Raw genomic sequence first — 22,802 nt, forward strand, 5'->3', positions numbered from 1 at the left:
ACAGGGCCCAGGAGGCCGATGCTCCAGGGCTGGCCTGGGAGGAAGGAGAGTTCAGCTGCCCACTCCCGGCCTCTGGCCTCTGCAGGTGGCCGGGGCGCCCAGCACGCGGTCTGTCCGCGTCCTCGTGCGCACCTGCAGGCACTTTGGCTCCTGGCGAAGTTTTGCCGCCTCCCCCTCCCCCCACCCCCAAAGCCTGGTCAAGACCGCATGGAACCGGTCAAGAGGACAGGGGAGGAGGGAGGTGAGCATGCCCCAGGGCCTGGCCCAGCCTGACGGACCCCAACAGGCCCAGACTGAGCTGTGATGAGGACGTCACAGCTTCTGGGGCTCCTGGGTCCAGCCCTCTGATTTCCCCAGGAGCCAGTCCTTGCTGTGGGCTCCGCCCCCCAGGGCTTGGACCGCCCTCCGAGCTCCAGGCCCGTTGGGGGCCATGTGGGGTGGGATTCAAGGTGGAGGCTGCCTGGGTGGGACCCTGCCCCTCCCATGCTCGCCACAGGGTTCTCAGGGGGTCGGCGGGCTCCAGAAGCCCTGGGCTGGGGCTACCCCCCCTAGTGTCTGTGCACTGGTTACAAAGAACCAAATACCAGTTGTAACTCAATCCAACTTTTTAAACAAGTCTGTTTATTGAAAGAATCTGAAAATAGTAATAAGGCTTTCGACAACATTTAACAAATTTTCAAGATATTAACAATATGAAACATTAAGAATTCAAAAAATCCCAAGTTTTCTAAATCACTCCAAATCATGCTCCTTTCAGACTTGCTTTTTTTTTTTTTTTTTTTTTTTGTCTAAGTGAACGACCTGAATTCCGAACGCCACTCTCTTTTGGACCTAAAGCCAAGTTTTGGTTCGGCCCCCTCTCTGCCCCAGGGAGGCCGGGTGGCGGGCCTCTGGCGGTGCCCCGTGCCCGTGGGCAGGTGGCGGTGAGGGCCCACCTCCCTTCCGAGCCCCACGCCGACTGCCGAGCTCCACAGACGCTGAACCACGGACGCGGCAGACGCGGGCGCCCAGGCTGCACAGCCCGCCGTGCGGAGACCCCCGGCCGAGGGTGGTGGCACCCGGGGCCCCGGAGCCTTTCTAGCAGCTCCAGAATGAGGCCTGTGACCCTCCAGGAGAGCAAGGCCCAGCCCCGTCCCTTCCGTTCTTGCCACCTTAACAGGTTAATGATGTAGCTCAAAGAGAAATCAGTCACTCTGAAACAGACGCCCGACTGGAGGACATCTGTCAGGCAACAACCAGCAGGGGCCGGAGCCCCGCGCACGCGCCCCGCGCACACGCCCCGCGCGGCCGGAGGGGCCACTGGAATGCTGGCAGTTTCCTCGCAAGCCCAAGACGCCCAGGGAGAAGCGAGAGCAGAAAGGACACAAAACGTCCCAGCACCGCCTTCCTCGCTGACCGGTGGCTTCCCGAGGGAGAAGCACCCTTCGCTCCTGGACCGTCACCTCTACGGCGACGATGCGGAACACAGTGGTCCCAGCACACGGCGTCACACAGAACGCGTGCAAACATCGGAACAAGGCTCCATTTCCCAACAGTACAAATCCCCTTCCCTCTTAAATCTTCAGAGTGTACAATAAAATCTGTACATAGCAGTTCAGAAAGTTTAAAATCATCTCTACAAAGTAGACACAGGATTTAAAATATCTTCCAGGGTGCAGAGGACGCCGTCCCGGCTTCGTGAGGAATGTGTGTGTGGGTCTGACCCCCTACCAGGCGTCGTCCGCAGGGCCGGTGGGGCCACAGCGCTGGCACCTGTCACCCCACGGCAGGGAGGAGAGGAGGGCTGGGGGCCACGGCGGGGAGGCCCAGACGAGGCGCAGGAGGGAGAGGGGACCCTCCGCTCGTCAGCCGATCAAACCAAACCGCTCTCTGCAGAAGCGTCCCCTCCGAGTCCTTTCGGCGAAAAAGGTGCAAGATTTAAGGGGGAAATCGTGGTAGCTTCAAGTGAGATTTTTGGCTACGAGACATTTATTTTCGACATGGAAAGACAGATCAATCCGTTCTGATCCCCTCTGAATTTCAATAGACTGATTTAAGCACAAGTTTCCTGACAAGAAATTACAAAAAGCACGTCCAGCCGGGTGTCCCTGCCCCAGGACCCAGGCTCCGACCCACAACACGGGTAAGCATGGTGTCTGCTTCAGAGTCCCCCGCCGTCACTCACTTTTCTTGTTTAGAAATGCAAAAAAGAAGTCAGATTTAAAATGTTAAAAACAGCTGATCTGGTCGACGAAAGGCAGATCCCGGCTCTTCCTCTGGCTACAGACCAAAGCGCCGTGACCCGTGACGCCTGCGCGCGGGGCGCACAGCACACGTGCTCAGGCCAGCCCGCTCCCGGAGGGCGAGGGGAAGGAGGCAGCAGAACGGCTTTGGGACTCTGGGGTCCCGGGTGTGGACAGCAGGAGCTCAGGCCTAGCCCTCCTCCCCCTCCTCCCCCTCCTCCCCCTCGTCCTCCTCCTCCTCCTCCTCCTCCTCCTCCTCTTCTTCCTCCTCCTCCTCCTCCTCCTCCTCCTGGAAGTACGCCTGCTTCTTCCGCACGTTCCAGTGCAGACACTGCGCCAGGCTCTCAAACCAGTCGCTCACGGGGTCTCGGACGCAGATGGAGGGAAGTGGGTAGCAAGAGGTAGTGATGCTGATGCTGAGGCAGGGGGGCAACGCGGCACAAACAGGTGAGCCCCCGGCACCAGGCCGAGACCCCTCCCCAAGGGCCATGTCCACCCCAGCCCGGCTGGGAACCGTGTCTGTGCTGCTCACGCTACTGGCTTCACAGCCCGGGGCCTGTCTCACCTTCTAGACAGCTACGGGCGGGGGGGGGGCTCAGCGGAGCTCCAGGGCGGGCCGGGGGGAGGGACCGTGGGTCTGTCGCCCGCGTACGGCAGAACGTGGGGCCACATGCTGCGCGTGCGACCAGCTGCCCGACAGGCACCAGTCCGCATCCCCTCCCCGGGGACGGAGCTCTGCCTACGGGGCCTGTACCTCCCGGGCCCGCCCTGCCCCGGCCCCACGGCGCACACACCTGTCTCCGTGGCGGATCTCCTGTCTCTTCCGTCCATCGAAGGACACCCACGCAGTGTTCCTGGCTTCCGGTGACAGCATGATCTGAAGGAAGGGGTCAAGCGGGACAGGTAGGTGTGGGCTCGTGAGTGCCGCTGAGCACCTCGACCCCCACCCCGGGAGGGCAGCACCGGTCGGGAGGAACCACGGAGGTGTCCACAGCACCCACACTATGCCAAGGCGGTCCCAGGCCCTGAAGGGATTAGCGTATGTCTCGCCGACACCAGCCCTGGGAAACAGGACCGGCCGGCGGTGGTGAGGCCCAGCCGCTGCCCATCTGCCCAGGGTTAGGGACACTGGCCAGGGGTCTGGGGCCCTGTGCACCAGGGCTCACGGCCGGGGCTCTCGGCCGGGGCACACCGGCCTAGGGCGGACCGAAGGAGGGAGCGTGAGGCAGGCAGGCAGACAGCGGAGACGGGGGAGCAGCAGTGGGTGCCATGTGCACGCCAGGCCCAAGGCCCCCAGTCCTCGCTCGGCGTCCCTCACCCTGCCCCCGCCCAGTAGGGACCGTCTCTGCCCCTTAAGGGCCCACAGCCCGGCTCTCAGGGCTGCCCCTGCCAACCGGACAGACAAGGATGAGAGTGAGGCCCCCTCCCACACCCAGCAAGGGAGGAAGGGCCCACGGCCCAGTATGTGCTGGGGTCTCAGCCGGGGGCACGGGGGGTGGTCAGCATCGCAGGTCCCAGACGAGAGCTCAAGCCAGAAAGGGTGGAGGGTGGACTCTGACCTTCAGCTCGACCCCCGCGGGGACCACGATGGGCCGGAATGACAGCGAGTGGGGGCAGATGGGCGTGATCATGATGGCCGGCACGTTGGGGTGGATCATGGAGGCCCCGGCGGCGGCCGCATACGCCGTGCTGCCCGTCGGGGTGGAGACGATCACCCCTGGTGGACAGGCCGCAGGGTCACTCTCCGTGGGCTCCTGCCCACCCCCACCCCGCGGGACCCCGGGCGCCCACCTACCGTCACCCTGTACCGTGGTGATGAGATGCCCGTCCAGGTAGACATCCACATTGGACAGGTATGAGGAGGGGCCTCTGTCGATCACCACCTCGTTCAGGACCTGGGGGGACGAGGCCACCGCACTCTGGGAGGGGCCGGCAGGGCTGCCCCGGGTGGTCTGCCCAACAGGCACCCACACTGTTCCCGGACTCTCTGGGAGGCCCTGAGGTCAGGCCCCTCCCACCCCTCACCCCACTCCGGAGTCCTCCCACCTTGTGCCTTTCCCCGAGGCCACGTGACAGGCAGGGCAAGGCCTGGGGTCCGCGAGGGCACGTGCCCACACACCTGGTACTGCATGGCCTGCTTCCCAGCCTCCGCGGCCAGGTCCGCGGCCAGCACTCCGTTCTCGCTGACCCCGTTGGGGACGGCCGTCTTCTTCCCTCTGAGTTCCTTCACGACCCTGACCTTCAGCCGGCTCCGAAGAATGACAGCCGCGTTGCCTGGGGGCCAGCAGGGATGGGGTGGCGGCACCCACAGGAGGCAGAGGCACCCCTGCTTGACCGGGGGCCGCCCGCCTTCTCCCAGCTCCAGAGCAACACGTCTGTGTCTTCTGTGAAAGTCACTTCGCTGCTACCAACCAGCACACACGTACCTTCACGCGTGGCCTCAACTTCTCAGCGTTAGGCAGAAATGTCTGAACCATGCAAAACTTTTAAATCTCTGAATCCCGAAACACTTACGAAGTGTTGTTCTGTATGTCGTTGAAAAACCCAAACACCAAGTGAGAAGACAATCCCATATTCAGAACTGCTTGAGGGTTCCAGAACATTCCCACTTACCCTGTATCACCTGAGTAACTTGGGACTGGAAGTTCTCAAAGTTGAAGGGGGTCAGGAAGCCCAGGGAACCCAGATGGAACGCCATGACCGGAGGCACGCTGCCCTGTGAGCCAACGAGGCAGGTCGGTCAGATGGCCGATCCACTCAGAAGCCACCGACTTGACCCCGGCACCGACGGACCCGCCCCTGACCGTCTCCGGGAGGGGACAGGCACACGAGTGCATGGTCGGTGCCGACTCGAGTGACCACACGGGAGGTCAGCAGGCGGTCCGGGAGGCCGGGGGGGCGGGGGGGTAGTGGTGTACAGAGCCGATGAGAAACAAAGGCGACAGGACCGACCTGCCTGCTGGCCACGGAGGGCAGGGGGAGGGGCTGAGGGCAGCACGCAGGACCCTAGGGGAGCCCGCATGCCTCACCTTCTAACACACCCCAGCCGGGGCCCTCCGGGGCCTGCCTTGCGGAGAGGGAAGGTGGGCTCCTGGGCAGACCCCCACCTCTGCCGTGGCCCCGTCACCTTGGCCACGAGGCGCCAGCTCTGCTTTGTGGGTGCCACGCGCCTGAGGAGCCGCAGCAGCACCCCCCCCCTTCCTCTGGCCACTCCCTCTGCCCAGCCCGGGCTTGTATGCCCACCTCTCCCACCGACCCCATGCCCCCGACGGAGGACGGGGACGCCGGGCCTATCTGGCCGGAGACCTGGACAGAGCAGAGGCGTCATTTGCCGTGACTTGCAAACCTGCTCTTTGGCCAAATAACCCAACTAATAAATATATCTGGTCTGTGTCAGAGTAAGAGCACCGAAACTCCTCGCCCCGTGGTATAAAGCCACAGGTACAAGGGATGGAAACCCTCACTGGGGAAGCGCCTCCTCACGCAACACCGAGACTGGAACCACCTGGAAACCTCACCTGGAAGAGGGAGGAGGCATAAAGCAGGGTCCCATCCCCTCCCAGGCATATGATGAAATCGATCTGATTGGAAATGTCATCATAATCTAGAAAACAGAACAACAAACACAAGACAAGGAGTCACAGTAGGCCTCGAGGCCCCACAGGGCGCTGCTGCCCATGATGGGGCAGAGCACTAGAAGCTTCCGCCAGGTCCAGGGCAATGATGCCAATGAGCTGCGTGACAGAGCCGAGGACAAAGTCACCTTCTCTGAAGGTGCAGAATTTCTTCTTCACTGGTCCAAAGTTGTCATCGCTCACTATGGCAGGGTCTTCTAGAACTTTCTTCTCCACGTACACAATCATGTTGTTCTCCTGGAAGGGAGACAAGCACGTCAGCTCGGCCAGCAAGAGCCAGTTCAGGTCACGCTGCTCTTGCGTAAAGCCTCCTTTTAAGTCTTAGCATCTTATTTTTAAAAATATATTTATTTAGGGGAGCCTGGGTGGCTCAGTCGGTTAAGCGTCTGACTTCAGCTCAGGTCAGGATCTCAACAGTCCGTGGGTTCAGGCCCCGCATCAGGCGCTGTGCTGACGGCTCGGAGCCTGGAGCCTGCTTCGGATTCTGTGTCTCCCTCTCTCTCTGCCCCTCCCCTGCTCATGCTCTCTCTCAAAAGTGAATAAACATTAAAAAAATTTTTAAAATCATACCTCTTTATAAAAAAATAATAAAAATAAAGTTATTTATTGAAATTCAAGTTAGTTAACAAACAGTGTAGTAGATTTCAGGAGTAGGCCTTAGCATTTTATGATGAAGGGAGAAAATGATGCCTTAGTCCTGGCCAGAGATTGCTTCCGACCTGTCCATCCAGATTTCCCTCTCTCTGGAGGCTCTGTGACACCCGCCTATGGAAGTCACTTCCCTGAAACTGGCCTCCTGACTTGGCCAGCTCTGGGATCAGAGAGCCAGAACCTGGGCAGGAGGCCAGCTCCCCCCCCTCCATCTACGGCCCCAGTGAGCACGGAGCCTTGGCAAGCATGTCCCCCAATCTCCAGAGTGGAATCCAGCCAACGTGAATGAAACGGGGGTGCAGAGGGGAGTCCTGGGGTCGCCACCCCCCAACCTGGCTCACTCGCCTCCATCAGGTACACACAGAGCTCCTTGAAGGGCTGCAGCAGGCTGGCGTCCCGGATCTTCTTGATGACAAGAACACTCTTTGGGGACTTGTTCCACGTCAGCCGCTGGCTGGCAGGGTCCTGGATGTGCCTGTGAGGGGAGAGGAGCGTCTGCACAGGTGCACTGCGTCCGAGGACACACGTCTTCTCGGGCCCCGGGCCGAGTGCTGGCAGCCGCCTGCTCACGCCGCTCAGCCGGGGGCCTGTGTGGCCAGTACGGGCCTGACCCCCTGGAATGTTCGCAGGCTGCCCTCCTTCTAGCTGCTCGTCCCACCGCCCGCCCCCCCCCCCCCGGGCCCTTGCTGCCCGCTGCACCCATGACTCGCCTGTGCAGCCCTGGACCTCACGTGTGCCTGCTCTAACGATGCTCACAGACTGATGGCTCCTCTGGAGCAAACATCACCCACGGATGCTCGAGAGGAGACCCAACCAGAGCTGCTCTTTGCTCCGTACCCTCCCTGCATCGAGGACAGCAGGCTTCCCACAAACACTCACACCAGCCGACTGGGGACTCTGTCCCCAGGGACCACTGAAGACCCCCCCCCCCCCGCCCCGCCCCAGGACACAGGCTTCCTACGGACTCGTATGGGAGGGATATGGCCCCGTAGCTACACCACGGCATGAACGACTCAGGTGACCCTTAACTTTTACACTTAAAACTCACACTGTTAAAAACTGCGTGGCAGGGGCCCCTGGGGGGCTCAGTCGGTTGGGCGTCCAACTCTTGATTTCGGCTCAGGTCGTGATCTCCCGGTTTCATGGGTTTGAGCCCCGAGTCAGGCTCCGTGCTGACAGTGCGGAGCCGGCTTGGGATTCTCTCCCCGCTGCCCCACGTCTCTCTGATCCTTCTCTACTTTCTCTCTCTCTCTCTCTCAAAAATAAATTAAGAAGGTGGGTGGCAGGATCATAGGGCAAACTACTCAGTGTGACCCCAGTAGTGACCACACATCATTACACCTTTGTCCAAATCACAGAGCACAGCAGCGAGTGACCCTGTGTAGACCAGGGAGACCACGCCATGTCCCCGTCCTTCGTCGGCGGCCACAGACGGCCCCTCGGAGGGGAGGGTGATGGTGGGGGTGGGGGCACATGGGAATCTCTGCAGCCGCACCTCAGTTTTCTGTGAACTGAAAACTGCCCAAATAATAGGGTCTGATTCTTTTCTCCTTTTGGGAGAGAGAAATGTATGAGCTGGGGAGAGGGGCAGAAAGAGGGGGGTGAGGGAGAGACAGAGAGAGAGAAGCAGGCTCCACACTCCGCGCAGAGCCCAACAGGGGACTCGATCCCACGACCCTGGGATCACGACCTGAGCCGAAATCAAGAGTCGGATGCTCAACCGACGGAGCCCCCCAGGAACCCCAGGGTCTAATTCTTTACACAGCTCTCGAGCACCCTGCCCTCTCGGGTTCCCAGAGCTCTGACTCGGTCACGGCCGGTACAGGGGACGTGGGGAGGCCGTGCACACCGTGGTGCATGGGTGGTGGGTCTGCGTTGAGGGCACAGGGTCCCACGGGAGGTAGACCCCCCCCCTAGCTGGGACTCCGGCTCCTGGTAAAGCCTCGGCGAACACCCATCCCCACCCGCCTGGAACCGGCTGGGACTCACGTGGCAAAGGAGCTGCAGGGAGCAGAGCGCCCACAGGCCGGCCACGACCCTCAGCCGGGTGGCAAAGTCCTCAAAGCCGCACTGCGTGTCGGCAGAAAGACTTCCCTTTCCTACCAAGTCCCCAACTTAGACACCTGCTCCAAGTCGTGCCTCGAGGGGCAGCGGCTTCCCTTGAACATTTCAGAGCCCCACAAATAACCTCCAAAACCGCGACCCAGACCAGCAGTATGAGAGGTGTGGCTTCCGATCTCATCCGGTTACTGACGGACCGTCACTCACCCTTTCCAGGCGTCTCTGCAAGGGGAGGGGTCGCTCATAACATCCTCTATGAGCTTCATCGCCCGCGCAGGTCACACGCATCGCTCACGGGCAGAACGCCGCTGCCTTGTGCATAGCGTTTCGGTCACACCGGCCCCCAAAACTCTCCACTGCACATCTGCACTATCAACTTAATTTCTGCAACCTCGGCCCTGAAAGCCCAACAGTCCGAGAGTGACTTCTGAGAGGCTGTATAAAACAACTAAGGCCAAAAAGCTCCCTCAAGTCGAAAATCAAACAAATCTTATTTAATCTCTTCACCGTTCACACAATCCTCTTGGCCAATCATGTATCTGAAACAAAAAGTCGTTGGGATCACTTTCAACGGCAAAGCTGGACCTGAGGGGCCCTGCTCCCCACTAAGCTGGCTGGTAGTGCTCGGCCGCCCTCAGAGGTCGGGACGTGCTCTGTCCAGCGCCCCGGGTGCAGTGGCACGTCCCAGCCACGCAGGAATCCGAGCTGGGCCGTGGAACCGGCTCAGCCCCGTGGGAGGAGCTGTCAGGCCTCGGGTCAGGTGGCGGGGGGTGCGCTCCCCCAACACGGTCACCGTTTGGCTGCGGGCCTCAGGACAAGCAAGGACGGCTCGAATACCGCTGCCCAGGTCAAAGCCCCCTCACCGCTGACTCAGGTGGGCACGGCCCGCGGCCCCTCTGGCCCTCAGACTCGGCTGTGCCCAGCCGAAGCCACCACAGTGCGTCCTGGGTGCCAACCGTGACTCGGCTCCCTGCTGGGTCACCTGCGAGGTGGGACGCTGACCCTTCCCCAGCACACAGGCTGTGGGTGTCAGATGGGAGTCGAGGACACCTGACCAATCTGAGCCACTGCCTAGTAAGCCAAAGGCAATCAGTTGTTGGCAATTCCACACGTTTCAACATAAGAGGAGACGCACACACGTTCACGGTGGAATTTTAGACAATAAAACAGGAAGTAACATTTCTTTGTAATCCAGCCCTCTGTGCTATCTTGTTTTCACACATTAGGAAAGATGTTAGGTTAGGACACGCGGAGACCCGCCCCAGCCAGGTTCCACACCGGAGAGGGGCAGGTACAGGTGGAGAAAAGGAGCCCTGTCCCCCAGAAGCGGCAGTCCCACCAGACTGTGCTGAGCACACGGGCTAGAAAGGGCCGAGGAGGCTGCTCACTCCTCAAACCCAACCTGCAGCCCCAGGGGCACTTCTGGGGTATCTGCCCCTCTGCTTGGAGTCCCCCACTGAACCACCCATCTGACCTGCCTGAGGCCCACAAGGCCCGCACACGCCTCCCTCTGCGGGGGGGGACTGTGGCTCAGCTGGAGTAAATGACAGCTAATCAAGGCTGCACGGTGAGAGGCCGCTCGAGGTGGCACGTAGGCCGACCTGAGTGACAAGGAGAGAGAACAGTTCTTCCAAGACCAGGAAGTGCAGGGAGGGGCCCTCGGGCAGCTGGTCAAAGGCCAAGACGGGGCCAGGCTGGGCAGAGCACACGGGAAGGCCTGGGGCTCTGGGTTTGGGGGCGCCTGGGTGGGCCCACTGCCCACGGGGCTGCTGCACGGGGTGGGCCGAGGGGCACCAGAGGGGCCGCAGCAGATGGGCAGAGGTCTGCGTCCTGAGCCCGGCTGCAGACAGCGCCTGGATGGAGCAGAGACACTGAGGCCTCGCTCCAGCACCCAGGCTTGGCCCCCAGAGTCTGTAAGAGGCAGGGCCGCCACATCAGTGGGTCTCACGGGTCACAGCAATTCCCTGGGCAGCCTGGAGGTGGCAGTATCGGTGCCGTCCCGGTCCCCTGCGCTGACCGCCCGGAACCAGTTCAGAAGGGCTGTGACCCGAAACCTGGGGTCCCCACTGCTGGCGCTGTGTCACAGACAGCAAAGACCCCCAGACCAGCCAGTCGTGGAAGCACACCTGGGCCCACGGGCCTCACCCCTGTGTAAAATGTGGGATCCCCACAGCTCGCCCTGAAGGAGGGGGTCCTGTTGGGGGTTCCTCAAGAGGCCTGGACTGCAGGGAGGCCGGGAAGCTCGTCACAAGGTGCGAGGCACAAGGGTCAGGGTGGGATGGGATTCTGACTGTTTAACAGAAAGCACTAACATCAGTAAGTGTATGTTTTTCACGAGGTATGAACCAGACCCAGACCATCTCACAGAGCCCCGCACAAAACTCTCGCCCCTCTGGAACCCCCCAAGTACTAGATGGGAGAAGCTGGAGACTCACTGAGAGTCCAGACGAATAACCTCCATTGCTTAGTTTTTACGGCGTCTCATCTGGGCACCTCGTGGCCACCGCAGAGGCACTGGGAGTCCTGGCCACACGCCCCCACCCAGAGCGCCAGGAACAGCCGCACCCGTACGGTGGGGTGTCTCTCAAAAGCGAACACAGGCTTTTGAAAAATCCAACTGATGTCTCTGTATTTTAAAAATAATTAGGGGTGCCTGGGTGGCTCAGTTGGTTGAGCGTCTGACTCGATTTCGGCTCCGGTCTCAGAGTCGCGCTCCGTGTTGGGCGTGGAGCCTACTGAAGCTTCTCTCTCTCCCTCTGCCCCTCCCCCACTCACACGTGCACTCTCTCTCTCTCTCTCAAAAAAAAGGATAATTCAAGGAGAAGCATGTCTGACCCAGCCAGTGTAGCGTGTGAAATATACCGGATTCCTCCCAGACTTTTTACTATAGAGAACAAACCAGTAACCCTAAAGATCACAGTCGAAGCCCACCCGGCCTGCGGTGCCTGAGAAGCAGAGCCTGGCCGGACCCCCGTCTGCTGTCTGCAGGGCAGTGGGGCCCCTCGTCCGTTGGAGCCGGTGGAGATGCCCTGTGCCTCCTGCTGACTCATCAAGTCGACCTCTCACTCCCCGTGTCAGGACACCCCACGGCGCGGCGATCCCGCGACAGCACGACCTCCCAAGGAGCAACCCCAGCACTCACATGATGGTCTGGGGGTTCTGCAGTACGCAGGCCTTTGGTCCAAACGTGGTCACCGGGCACGGCCCGTGCAGAGAGCGTGTCCTCCTGTGTGGAGAGGGGACACGGCAGGTGAGCAGACCTAGGTACAGATATCAGACCCTCGGAAAGATGTGCACTCCATCCCTTGCCCGGCGTCCACGCGACGGACCCTGGGGGTGCGCAGTGCTGCCTCTGAGCCTCGCGCAACTCTCGGCGCAGCATCAGCAATCAGAGATGCTTGGGGCGCACCCGAGCGCTCCTTAGGAAAAGGACCCCAAACCAGCGCAGGTGCCCAGGCCCCACCCCAGAAAAAGGGAAGGCGACCTCCGGGGACAGGTCTGGAAATCTGAACTGGAGCAGTCTCTCTCACCCAGTCTGTCTGAGGACCAGTCCTCGGGTCCATACCTGGGAATCGAGACCTGAGAGGCCCTCCCTGAATTACCTAGATTAAAATGATCTGGATTAACAATCTAGATTAAAACTCGAGGGAGTGAGGAGGACACCCCCATGGTGACAGCACATGGAGTGGGCTATGAGAACCTCGGGGAAACACAGGTCACGGTGGGTCTTACTCAGCGAGTGTTTAATTTAAGTTCGCTGCTCAAGAACCGGGATGACTGGGCACATTCCTCTCTCCTTCCTCCGCCAATACCCACAGGCAGAGGCTACCCTCGACCTCTGTCACCATGCCAGGGTCTGCGGTCTCTGAACGAGAAAGGGTGTGGACCGAACCCCACAAAACCAACAACCGAAAGCAGTCCTGCTGGGAACACGAAATCCCTGCGCTGCGTGCGGTGGCCGGGAAGCAGACCGACGGAAAACTCAGGCCAAGGCCAAGGCCAAGGCCACGGTGCTGTGGCCGCCTCTCCCACGCGTGTGGGTTACAGCTGTCCACACAGAAGACCGTACCAGCACTGTGCGCCATCCAAGAGAAGGGTGCTTCGGGTTCGTCCCCCTCTCCTGAGAGAACTACCCGCTTTTTACCAAAATCTCCCCTGGCATTTGATAGATGTGACCCTTGCTTGCTTCTACCTGAAACTCACCACACTTATTGTTCCAGAAGCCAGGGCGACACCCACAGGCGCATCGCAATGCCGCCCGGCAGGCCGCTCCACGCGAAGCTCTGAGCGCTGTGACCTGAGCGCTCTGTGCGACGACACGCACGGCAGGCTCGCGGGGGGAGGGCACGCCGGGCCAGTGCTCGCCTGACACCCCGCGGCCATGCTCAGCCCTCCACCAGCCCTGCCACAGTGTGGGGCCTGCTGACGCCTCGGGGCAGTGCCCACACCCCCAAACACCCAGAGTTAGCGCGGGCACTGGCTGTTAAGGCAGAAAAGGACAGTCACGCTGCGCTGGTGCCATCTGGGGAGCCGCGCCAGGTGGGCGTCCGTCCCCTGCTCTTGGGACCCAGCCCCACCCCTCCTGCCGCCCACACGTCCCAGTCAGCATCCACCGCCCCATCCGCATCCATCCACTCCTGAAAAGAACCTCGGTCACGGCTTTAGGAAGTCAGAGTGTGCAGGTGAGGACGGGGGCCGGAGGGGGGCCTTCGTACCTGAACTCTTTGGTGCTCGCCAGGGCGGGCGAGGCCGACAGGCTGCGGGACTTGGCCCGTCCCCGGGTGGGATGGCCGGGCCCCCAGGCCTCGTCCCCATGGCATGCGGAGCAGCGGTAAGAGGCCGAGTCTGTGCCAGGCGCCTTGCTCACGCTGACTTTCTCTTGTTCCGTTTCCATGGTGGGTAAATGAGGCCTTGGATCAGAAGAACACTGATGCCTTGATAAAACAGATAAAGTAAGTGAACACATATGCACAAAACGACATATACACACACGCATGCACCCATTATGCATGCATAATGCGAAATGGCTCGAGTCCTATTTGCCAAAGGACTTGAGATAGTCTCTTTCTATCCCATTCTACCCGAAGGATATTTAAGAATTCAGGAACCTGCCTGTGGTTTTTAGTGAATCTAAAGGTCAAAGAACAAGAAAGAACTACCTGCTGGGGCCGTGCCAGGTTTCTCCCACAGACAAGGAGAAGGGCCAACTGGGAGGAGAGGTCCCAGGCAGGGGAGATGGCGCGTTACCGAGGGAGGAACCAGTAACTGAGGGTGTCCAGTGTTACACGCCCCTCAGTGCGGGACAGGTACATGGACACACTCAGGGAGCCCAGTGAGAAAGACACACACTGGGCCCTGGGCCCCGCGAACAAGCCTGAATTTTCAATCCAGCACCAATAAAACATTTGTCAAAACTGACCTATTTTAGTTTTTTTTAATAGCTTTTTTAAACGTTTATTTATTATTTTTAAGAGACAGAGAGAATGCAAGCAGGGGGAGAGACAGAGAGAGGGAGAGAGAGAGAGAACCCCAAGCAGGCCCATGAAGTGTGAGATCATGACCTGAGCCCAAGTCAGACGCTTAACTGACTGAGCCCCCCAAGCACCCGTGACCTATTTTAGGCTTTTTTTTAAATTTTATTTTTTAACATTTATTTGTTTTTGAGACAGAGAGAGACAGAGCATGAACGGGGGAGGGTCAGAGAGAGAGGGAGACACAGAATCCGAAGCAGCACCAGGCTCTGAGCTGTCAGCACAGAGCCCGACGCGGGGCTAGAACTCACAGACCGCGAGATCATGACCTGAGCCCAAGTCGGATGCTTTACCGACTTGAGCCACCCAGGCGCCCCCTGACCTATTTTAGTCTTAAAGAAAACTCAATTTCCAAACTCTAGTGAAGGTAGAGAAGCTTATCTTCCGACAACAGTACAATAAAATCAGGAAAAGACAAAAAAGTAGGAACAAAGGAAACAATCCTGCAACACTCGGGAACGCGTGAGTTTCCTCCTAGCCGACTCACGGTTCAAAACGAGCATCAAGCCAACATCACAACATATCGCAGCGACAAGAATAATGTAAACACGAGCCAAAGTCTAGGCTGCTCCAGTGAGCTGTGCTGAAGTGTCTGAGAATGAAGGGTAGTGAGCTGAGATTTAACCCTGTCAAGCTAGGAAAGGAATAAAAGAAGCCTAAGAAAGGTAGAAGAGGTGACCAAAGTAGAGGCAGAAATGAGCACGCAGGACAATCTGCAGAACAGCAGAGTTGGGGGAAAGGAGGATGCCGGGGGCAGCGCAGACCAAGGGGCTACACGGGCAGTGGTCTACGCAAACCGTGGCCAGCCCCCCTCAGGGCGAGGGCGACGGGGCCCCTGGGGGAGAGCAGGCGGGATGAGTTCCTCGAGAAGGGAGACCCCTGAAGGGGACACCCCGGGTGGAACCCAGCAGGGGAACCAGCCGCACAACCCACTTCACAGGGACCGGGAGAGATGACAACACACATGACAAAGCCACGCGTTCCACAGAAGGGTCGAGGACAGCAGAGGCTGGCACTGGGGGGGAGGAGGCACGAGGGAAGCTCAGAGCCCACGGACAGGAAGGGCCTCGGTGCTCAGGTCAGAGGTGACGGTGTCCCTGCACTCCCACCCTGGCCGTACCCTCCAACCCCCTGAGGAGCTTCGGAAAATAATCCCTACACCCAACCCAGGCCAAAGGCACCAGTAGTTTGTTGCAATTTTTTTTAAGTAGGCCTCATGCTGGGCATGGAGCCCAGCTTGGGGCTTGAACTCACGACCCTGAGAGCAAGACCTGAGCTTAGATCAAGGGTCAGACGCTTAACCTAGGTGTCCCAAGAGGCATCAGCAGTTTTTTGGTTTGTTTTTTGTTTTTCAATGTTTATTTATCCTGATACAGAGCATGCATAGGGGGCAGGGCAAAGGAAGAGAGCAAGAGAATCCCAAGTAGGCTCCACGCTGTCGGTGCACAGCCTGACGTGGGGGCTCCAACGCACGGCCCTGGGATCGTGACCTGAGCCGAAATCGAGAACTGGATGCTTAATGGACTGAGTCACGCAAGTGCCCTGGCATCAGCTCCGCAAGTGATTCTAAATTTTAGCTGGAGTTGACAACACTACTCTAGTAGATTAATATCCTCCTAGCTTGAGAAACACTGATGTTTTATCCAAATATATGAAAAAAAATTTTTTTTATTGTTTTTTCAATGTTTATTTATTTTTGAGAGACAGAGAGAGATGGAGTGTGAGTAGGGAAGGGGCAGAGAAAGAGGGAGACACAGAATTCAAAGCAGGCTCCAGGCTCTGAGCTGTCGGCACAGAGCCCGATGCAGGGCTCGAACCCACGAACCGTGAGATCATGACCTGGGCCGAAGTCGGACGCCCGACCAACTGAGCCACCCAGGCGCCCCGAAAAAATCTTTAATAAAAACCAAAATGTACAAAAACATGTCTGGTATAACCACTCCTATTCGATACTGTACTGGAGGCCACAACCAGTGTAATATGGCAGGAAAACAAAGTACAAGGCATAAAGAAAAAAAAGAAACAAGTAAAACTCTGCCGTCAGGGGTGCCTGGCTGGCTCAGTCGGCGGAGCGTGTGACTCTTGATCTCGGGGTCGTAAGTTTAAGCCCCACACTGGGTGCAGAGACTACTTTAAAAAAACCTGTACTGTCGGATGACATGATCTTCTATGTAGAAAATCGTAAGCAATCTACAAAAAAAGTGACTACATCTAATAACTGAGTTTATTAGCAAGGTTACAGAAGAAAAAAATCAATATACAAATGTCAACTATATTTCTGTGTACTAGCAACAAACAATAAGAAATCTAAATTTAAAAACACCGTTTACGATAGCACTGAAATACAAGATATGGAGGGATATGGTCGACAAAAAAAGTACAAAACCTAATTTGAGTTCTAGGTCATGAGATGTAACATACAGCAAGGAGACTTTTAGCTAATAATAAGAGCGGACGTTTGAACATTGCTAAGAGAAAAGAGCTTACGAGCTGCCATCATAAGGAAACAATCTGGAACTCTGTGTGGTGAGGGATGCTAACTAGACTCGCTGTAGTGGTCACTGCGCCACATATAGATACCGAATCGTTACGTTGTACACCTGAAACTAGTTGGTTACATGCCACTTACACCTCAATAACAGTAAAAGGTGCAAACCCTTCACGCTGAAAATTACAAAACGCTGCTGACAGAAGTGAAGGAAGCACGTAACTGGAGAGACGCGCCGTGTTCCCAGACTGGAGAAGTTGAAGGTCTCCTCAAACCGGTACATAGACTCTTCTCAATTCCCACACACAAAAACCCAGCAGACTTTTCCAAAGAAAATGGCAAACTGATTCTAAAACTCAAATGCAAATGTGGAGGACCTGGAATAACGAGAAGACTGGAAAAGCACACCACCCGACTTCGCGGTCGGTACCGTAACCAGACCGCGTGGTACCGACACAGACACAGACTGAAGGCACAGAAGAGGGTCCACAATGACGCCCTCACACGGATACAATCAATGGATTTTCTTTTCTCTTTTTAAAAATGTGCTTACTTATTTGTAATCAAGTGATCTCTACACCCGACACGGGGCTGCAGCTCACCACCTTGAGGTCAAGAGTCGCCTGCTCCACTGGCTGACCCACGATCGATGGATGTTCGACAGAAGGGTCAAGGTGATTCGACAGAGAGATCGTTTCTCCAAATAGTTCTAGAAAAACTTGGTAGCCATGTCTAAGAGAATAACGTTAAGTTCTTTCCTCACACCACATACAGGCGTAAGTCATTTCATAGGACTTGGCTTTATCGTGCTTTGCACACACCGCGTTTCTTACGAGCTGAAGGTCTGCGGTGACCCCGTGGCGAGCAAGTCTCCCGGCACCACTTTCCACCAGCACTGGCTTACCTTGTGTCTCTGAGCCACATTTTGGTAATTCTCGCACGTTTCAAACTTTTTCTCTATTACCGTACTTGTCATGGTGCTCAGCGATCTCTGAGATTACAATTAGAAGTCTCTTGGGGCACCGCGACCCTGCGCCCACCTAAGACAGCAAACTGGAGAGGTAAGTGCTGTGCGTGTCCTGAAGGCTCCACTGCCTGGCTGGCTCCCCGTCTCTCCCCCTCTCCTCAGGCCTCCCTGCCCTGAGACACAACAATGTTGTCAATGGGCCAATCAATAACCCCACAATCACCTCTAGGTGTCCAAGTGAAAGAAGTCAAACGTCTGTTTGTTTTAAGTAGGCTCCGCCCAGAGTGGGGCCTGAACTCACAACTCTGAGATCAAGGGTCACTTTATTTATTTATTTATTTATTTTTAATTTTTTTTTTTCAACGTTTATTTATTTTTGGGACAGAGAGAGACAGAGCATGAACGGGGGAGGGGCAGAGAGAGAGGGAGACACAGAATCGGAAACAGGCTCCAGGCTCCGAGCCATCAGCCCAGAGCCCGACGCGGGGCTCGAACTCGCGGACCGCGAGATCGTGACCTGGCTGAAGTCGGACGCTTGACCGGCTGCGCCACCCAGGCGCCCCGAAGGGTCACTTTAAATCGAAGCTAGAAATGACCAAGCTCGGTGAGAAGGCGCATTGAAAACCGAGACAGGCTGACAGCTAGGCCTCTGGCCCCAAACAGTGGAGCCGTGGCCACAAAGGAAGAGATCCCGAAGGGCATTAAAAGCGCGCTCCAGTGAACGGACACACAGACGAGGAAGCAAAACGGCCTTCTTGCAGCTCAAAGCAGCCACAACACACCCTCAAACCGCAGTCTGATCCACAGCAAGGCCCCGACTCTCCTCAAGTCTGTGGGGGCTGAGGGAGGCAAGGAAGCTGCAGAGGGTGAGCTGGGAGGCAGCGGGGGTTGGTTCGTGAGGGTTGAGGAGAGAAGCTGCCTCCCTCACGTGAGCCTGCAGGTGAAGAGCGGCAGGTGCCACTACAGAAGCTCGGGCGAGTTCTCCAGATCGGGCTGAGGTCATTCATCAGGCTGCTGTGCCAAGCCACAAACTGTCGATGTTGGTGCAGCAGCCTTATTTAGGAGATGCCACTGAGGACTGTCATAGCTGGAGAGGAGAAGTCAGTGCCTGGCTTCAAAGCTTCAAAGGACAGGCTGACTCTCTCACCAGTGTAACACAGCTGGTGACTTTTGGTTGAAGTCAATGCTCAGTGGCCATGGAGAAAATCCTTGGGCCCTAAAGAATTATGCTAAGTCTACTCCGCCTCCACTCTAGAAAAGAAACAACAAAGCCGGATGACAGTCATCTGCTTACAACGTGGTTGACTACATATGTTAAGCCCACTGTCGAGATCTACTGTTCAGGAAAAAAAAGACTCCTTTCAAAATATTACTGCTGACAGGCGCGCCTGGGTGGCTCAGTCGGTTAAGCGTCCGACTTCGGCTGAGGTCATGATCTCGCTCGCGGTTCACGGGTTCGAGCCCCACATCGGGCTCTGTGCTGACAGCTCGGAGCCTGGAGCCTGCTTTGGATTCTGTGTCTCCTTCTCTCTTGTGCTCTCTCTCTCTCTCTCTCAAAAATAAAGATTAAAAAAAATAATTAAAAAAAAATTACTGCTGAGAGTGCACCTGCTCACCCCAGAGCTTTGAGGGAGATGTACAGCAAGGTGAAGGGTGTTTCCATGCCTGCTAACACCACAGCCATCCTGCAGCCCCTGGATTAAGGCATCATTTCAACTTTCAAGCCTTATTATTACAGAAACGCATCTCACAAGGCTCTAGCTGCCGCAGATAGTGATTCCTCTAACGGATGTGGGCAAAGTCAACTGGAAACTTTCTGGAAAGGGTTCACCAGTTCACCATCCCACATGCCATTAACACTTGTGATTCATGGGAAGAGGACAAAATATCAACGCGAATGGGAGTTTGGAAGGAGTGGACTCCCGCACTCATGGAGGACTTTCAGGGGGTCCAGCCATCAGGGGAGGAAGGATGCAAGTGTGTAGAAGCAGCAGGGGCACTACGATCGGAAGCGTGGTCTAAAGAGGTGACTGCGTCGCTGTGGTCTTGGGATAAAGCCTGAATGGATGAGGATCTGTTTCTTACGAACGAGCAAAGAAAGTGACTTCTTGAGCTGGAATCTACTCCTGCTGGAGACGCCATGAAGACTGTTGAAGTGAAAAAGGATTTAGAATATGACGTACACTTGGGGCATCTGGGTGGCCCAGTCGGTTAAATGTCTGACCCTGGCTCAGGTCATGACCTCACGGCTCGTGGGTCCAAGCCTCGCACTGAGCCCTCTGCCGTCAACGCGGAGCCCCTTTTGGATCCCCGTCTCTCTCTTTCTCTGCCCCCTCCCCTGCTCACTCGCACATGTGCTCTCTCCCTCTCAAAAATAAATAAACATTAAAAATAGAATATGACATACACTTCGTTGATAAAGCAGCAGGAGGGTGAGAGGGGATGGGCTCCAATTTTAAAAGTTGTTCTGTGGGTAAAATGCTATCAAACAGCAACACGTACTGCAGAGAAATCATCTTTGAAAGGAAAAGTTAATCAGTGCAGCAAAGCTGATTGTTGTCTTATTTTAAGAAATCGCCACGGCCACGCCAGCCTTCGGCACCCGCCACAGTGCCCAGTCAGCAGCTGTCCCTTGAGCTCACATGATGGTTAGCATTTTTACCAATATCTATTTTTATTTAAAAATATTTTTTTAACCTTTATTTATTTTTGAGAGAGAGAAAGAGACAGACAAACAGAGTGTGAGCAGGGGAGGAGCAGAGAGAGAGGGAGACACAGAATCCGAAGCAGGCTCCAGGCTCCAGGCTGACAGCACAGAGCCTGATGCGGGTCTCGAACCCATGAACCGTGAGTTCATGACCTGAGCTGAAGTCGGACGCTTAACCAAGTGAGCCATTCAGGCGCCCCAAATTTATTTTTACTTTATAAGATTTCATTTTTAAGTAATCTCTACACCCGCCATGAGGCTGGAACTCACGACCCTGAGATCAAGAGTCGCATGCTCCATCGACTGAGCCAACCGGGTGCCTCAGCAGGAAAAGTATTTTTAAATTGAGGTGTGTACATTGTTTTTTTAGACACTTCACACTTCAGAAACTACAACACACTATCAACATAAATTTTATGTGCACTGGGAAACCAAAAAGATTCATTTGACTCACTTTATTTAAAAAAAAATTTTTTTTTCAACGCTTTTTATTTATTTTTGGGACAGAGAGAGACAGAGCATGAACGGGGGAGGGGCAGAGAGAGAGGGAGACACAGAATCGGAAACAGGCTCCAGGCTCCGAGCCATCAGCCCAGAGCCTGACGCGGGGCTCGAACTCACGGACCGCGAGATCGTGACCTGGCTGAAGTCGGACGCTTAACCGACTGCGCCACCCAGGCGCCCCTCATTTGACTCACTTTATTGCAGGATTTGCTTTACTGCAGTGGACCCCAGCCCGCAATACCTCCGAAGCGTGCCTGGACAAAGATTAACGCAACATGGATTATACACCTAAACGTAAGAATCAAAACTACAAAACTTTTACACTGAAGAAAATCTTAGTGGCCCTGGATCTGGCAAAAAGTTCCTTAAATCAAAGATCACAAAGTATCAAAGAAAAAGACCTGACAAATTCATTACAATTAAAATCTTTTACCCTTCTTAAAATAACTGTTCAGAAAATGAAAATAGAAGCTATAGGCTGCTACACATATATGTTACAAAAGCCTCGCATCCAGAATGCACAAAGGATTATAAAAACTTAAAGAAAATGGGCAAAAGATCCCAACTTTGGGCAAGTTCCCCAAAGAAGACATATCAACTGGGAAGAAGCACACGAAAGGATGCCCGAGGGCATCAGCCATCGCGGAAACACGAGTTCGAGCCACAGTAGGAGAGCACATGACACTGCTGGACCGGCTGAGGAAGTGAGAAGGCCGACTGACCACGGCAAGTGTTGACGCAGCTGCGGAGGAACCGGAGGCCGCCCACACCGCTGCTGGGAACGGAGTCGCTACATCCGCCACAGGCTCCTGCCTCTCCGCTCCTGGGCGTCGCCAAGAGAAACGAAAGCGCGGGTCCACACAAAGACTTGTGTGGGACCCTACTTGCGATGCCCTGAAGCTGGAAATAAGCCGCCACTGCGATCTTTGCTCAAATGCCACTTTCTCAAGACTTCCATATCCCCCCACGCTCATTTCCTGGTCTCTGTGGTTGCCACTACCTGCCCTCACATTACTCTCTCATTTGTGGCCTGTCTTCCCTCCCCGTCTGATGATGGAAGCTACAGAAATCCTATTTTACTGAGGGTTCTAAGGGCCTGAAAAGGGCCTCACCGAATTCGCATGGCTATTACCAGCCAAGCAGGCTACACGTTGAAGGCCAGAGCTCAGGGGACAGGCTGGTCTGGGCACAGAGGTCTGGGTTCCGTCAGCACCTGGTGAACGCTTACAACCACGGAATTGGATGGGCTCCCCGGCGGTGGGTGGGCAGGAGACCCAAGAGCGGCAAGGGTTTCAGGATGCAGAGCTGGGGGGTGGCACCAAGTGCCGGGAGGTGAGGACAGAAAGGCCACGCAGGACCCAAAACGGTGCCAGGAGATGCTGGTAAGAGACACAAGATGGCAGAGTTTGGCTCAGTATGTGGAAAAAAACCACATGCATGTGTTTACCTCCTTATTACATTAAGAACTGTCTAAAGGGGGCCCTTGGGGGGCTCAGTCAGTTGGGCGTCCGACTTCAGCTGAGGTCGTGATCTCATCGCCGGTGAGTTCACGCCCTGCATCAGGCTCTGGGCTGACCGCTCAGAGCCTGGAGTCTGTTTCAGATTCTGTGTCTCCCTCTCTCTCTGCCCCTCCCCTGCTCACACTCTGTCTCTCTCTCTCTCTCAAAAATAAACAAAGATTAAGAAAAAATTTAAAAATCCATTTTGACCATCCCATTTAACCAAGGAGGTAAAATATCTGTACTCTGAAAACCATAAAACACTGATGAAAGAAATCAAAGATGACACAAATAGAAAGATATACCATGCTCATGGAAGAATATTGTTAAAATGTTCATACTACCCACAGCAATCTACAGATTTAATGCAATCCCTATCAAAATATTAATAGTATTTTTCAGAGAACTAGAACAAATAATCCTAAAATTTATATGGAACCACTAAAGACCTGCCACAGCCAAAGTAATCTTGAGAAGAACAAAGCTGGAGGCATCACAATCTGAGACTTCAAACTACACTACAAAGCTACAGTGATC

At 56.0% G+C, this 22,802-nt stretch overlaps 1 protein-coding gene across 3 annotated transcripts in view; it reads right to left on the reverse strand.

Moving 5' to 3' along the window:
- Window positions 1–598: 598 nt before the first annotated feature.
- The window catches only part of NADK (NAD kinase), a 32,379-nt gene continuing 10,175 nt past the window's right edge, over window positions 599–22,802 (reverse strand). For 2 of the 3 annotated variants that reach the window (XM_030327679.1, XM_030327680.1), the window contains exons 2-12: window positions 13,285–13,503; window positions 11,712–11,795; window positions 6,854–6,983; window positions 5,986–6,094; window positions 5,741–5,826; window positions 4,836–4,938; window positions 4,342–4,496; window positions 4,018–4,117; window positions 3,782–3,939; window positions 3,017–3,099; window positions 599–2,638 (exon numbers count right to left, since the gene is read on the reverse strand). In XM_030327679.1, the coding sequence (XP_030183539.1) occupies window positions 2,413–2,638; window positions 3,017–3,099; window positions 3,782–3,939; window positions 4,018–4,117; window positions 4,342–4,496; window positions 4,836–4,938; window positions 5,741–5,826; window positions 5,986–6,094; window positions 6,854–6,983; window positions 11,712–11,795; window positions 13,285–13,503 (1,453 nt within the window). In that variant the 3' untranslated portion in view covers window positions 599–2,412. Of the gene's footprint in view, window positions 2,639–3,016; window positions 3,100–3,781; window positions 3,940–4,017; window positions 4,118–4,341; window positions 4,497–4,835; window positions 4,939–5,740; window positions 5,827–5,985; window positions 6,095–6,853; window positions 6,984–11,711; window positions 11,796–13,284; window positions 13,504–20,960; window positions 21,021–22,802 lie in introns of all 3 variants that reach the window. The other variant, XM_030327678.1, reaches the window with a different exon arrangement.

This window comes from Lynx canadensis, chromosome C1 (assembly GCF_007474595.2).
Source record: "Lynx canadensis isolate LIC74 chromosome C1, mLynCan4.pri.v2, whole genome shotgun sequence".
In the NCBI taxonomy this organism is placed as follows: domain Eukaryota; kingdom Metazoa; phylum Chordata; class Mammalia; order Carnivora; family Felidae; genus Lynx; species Lynx canadensis.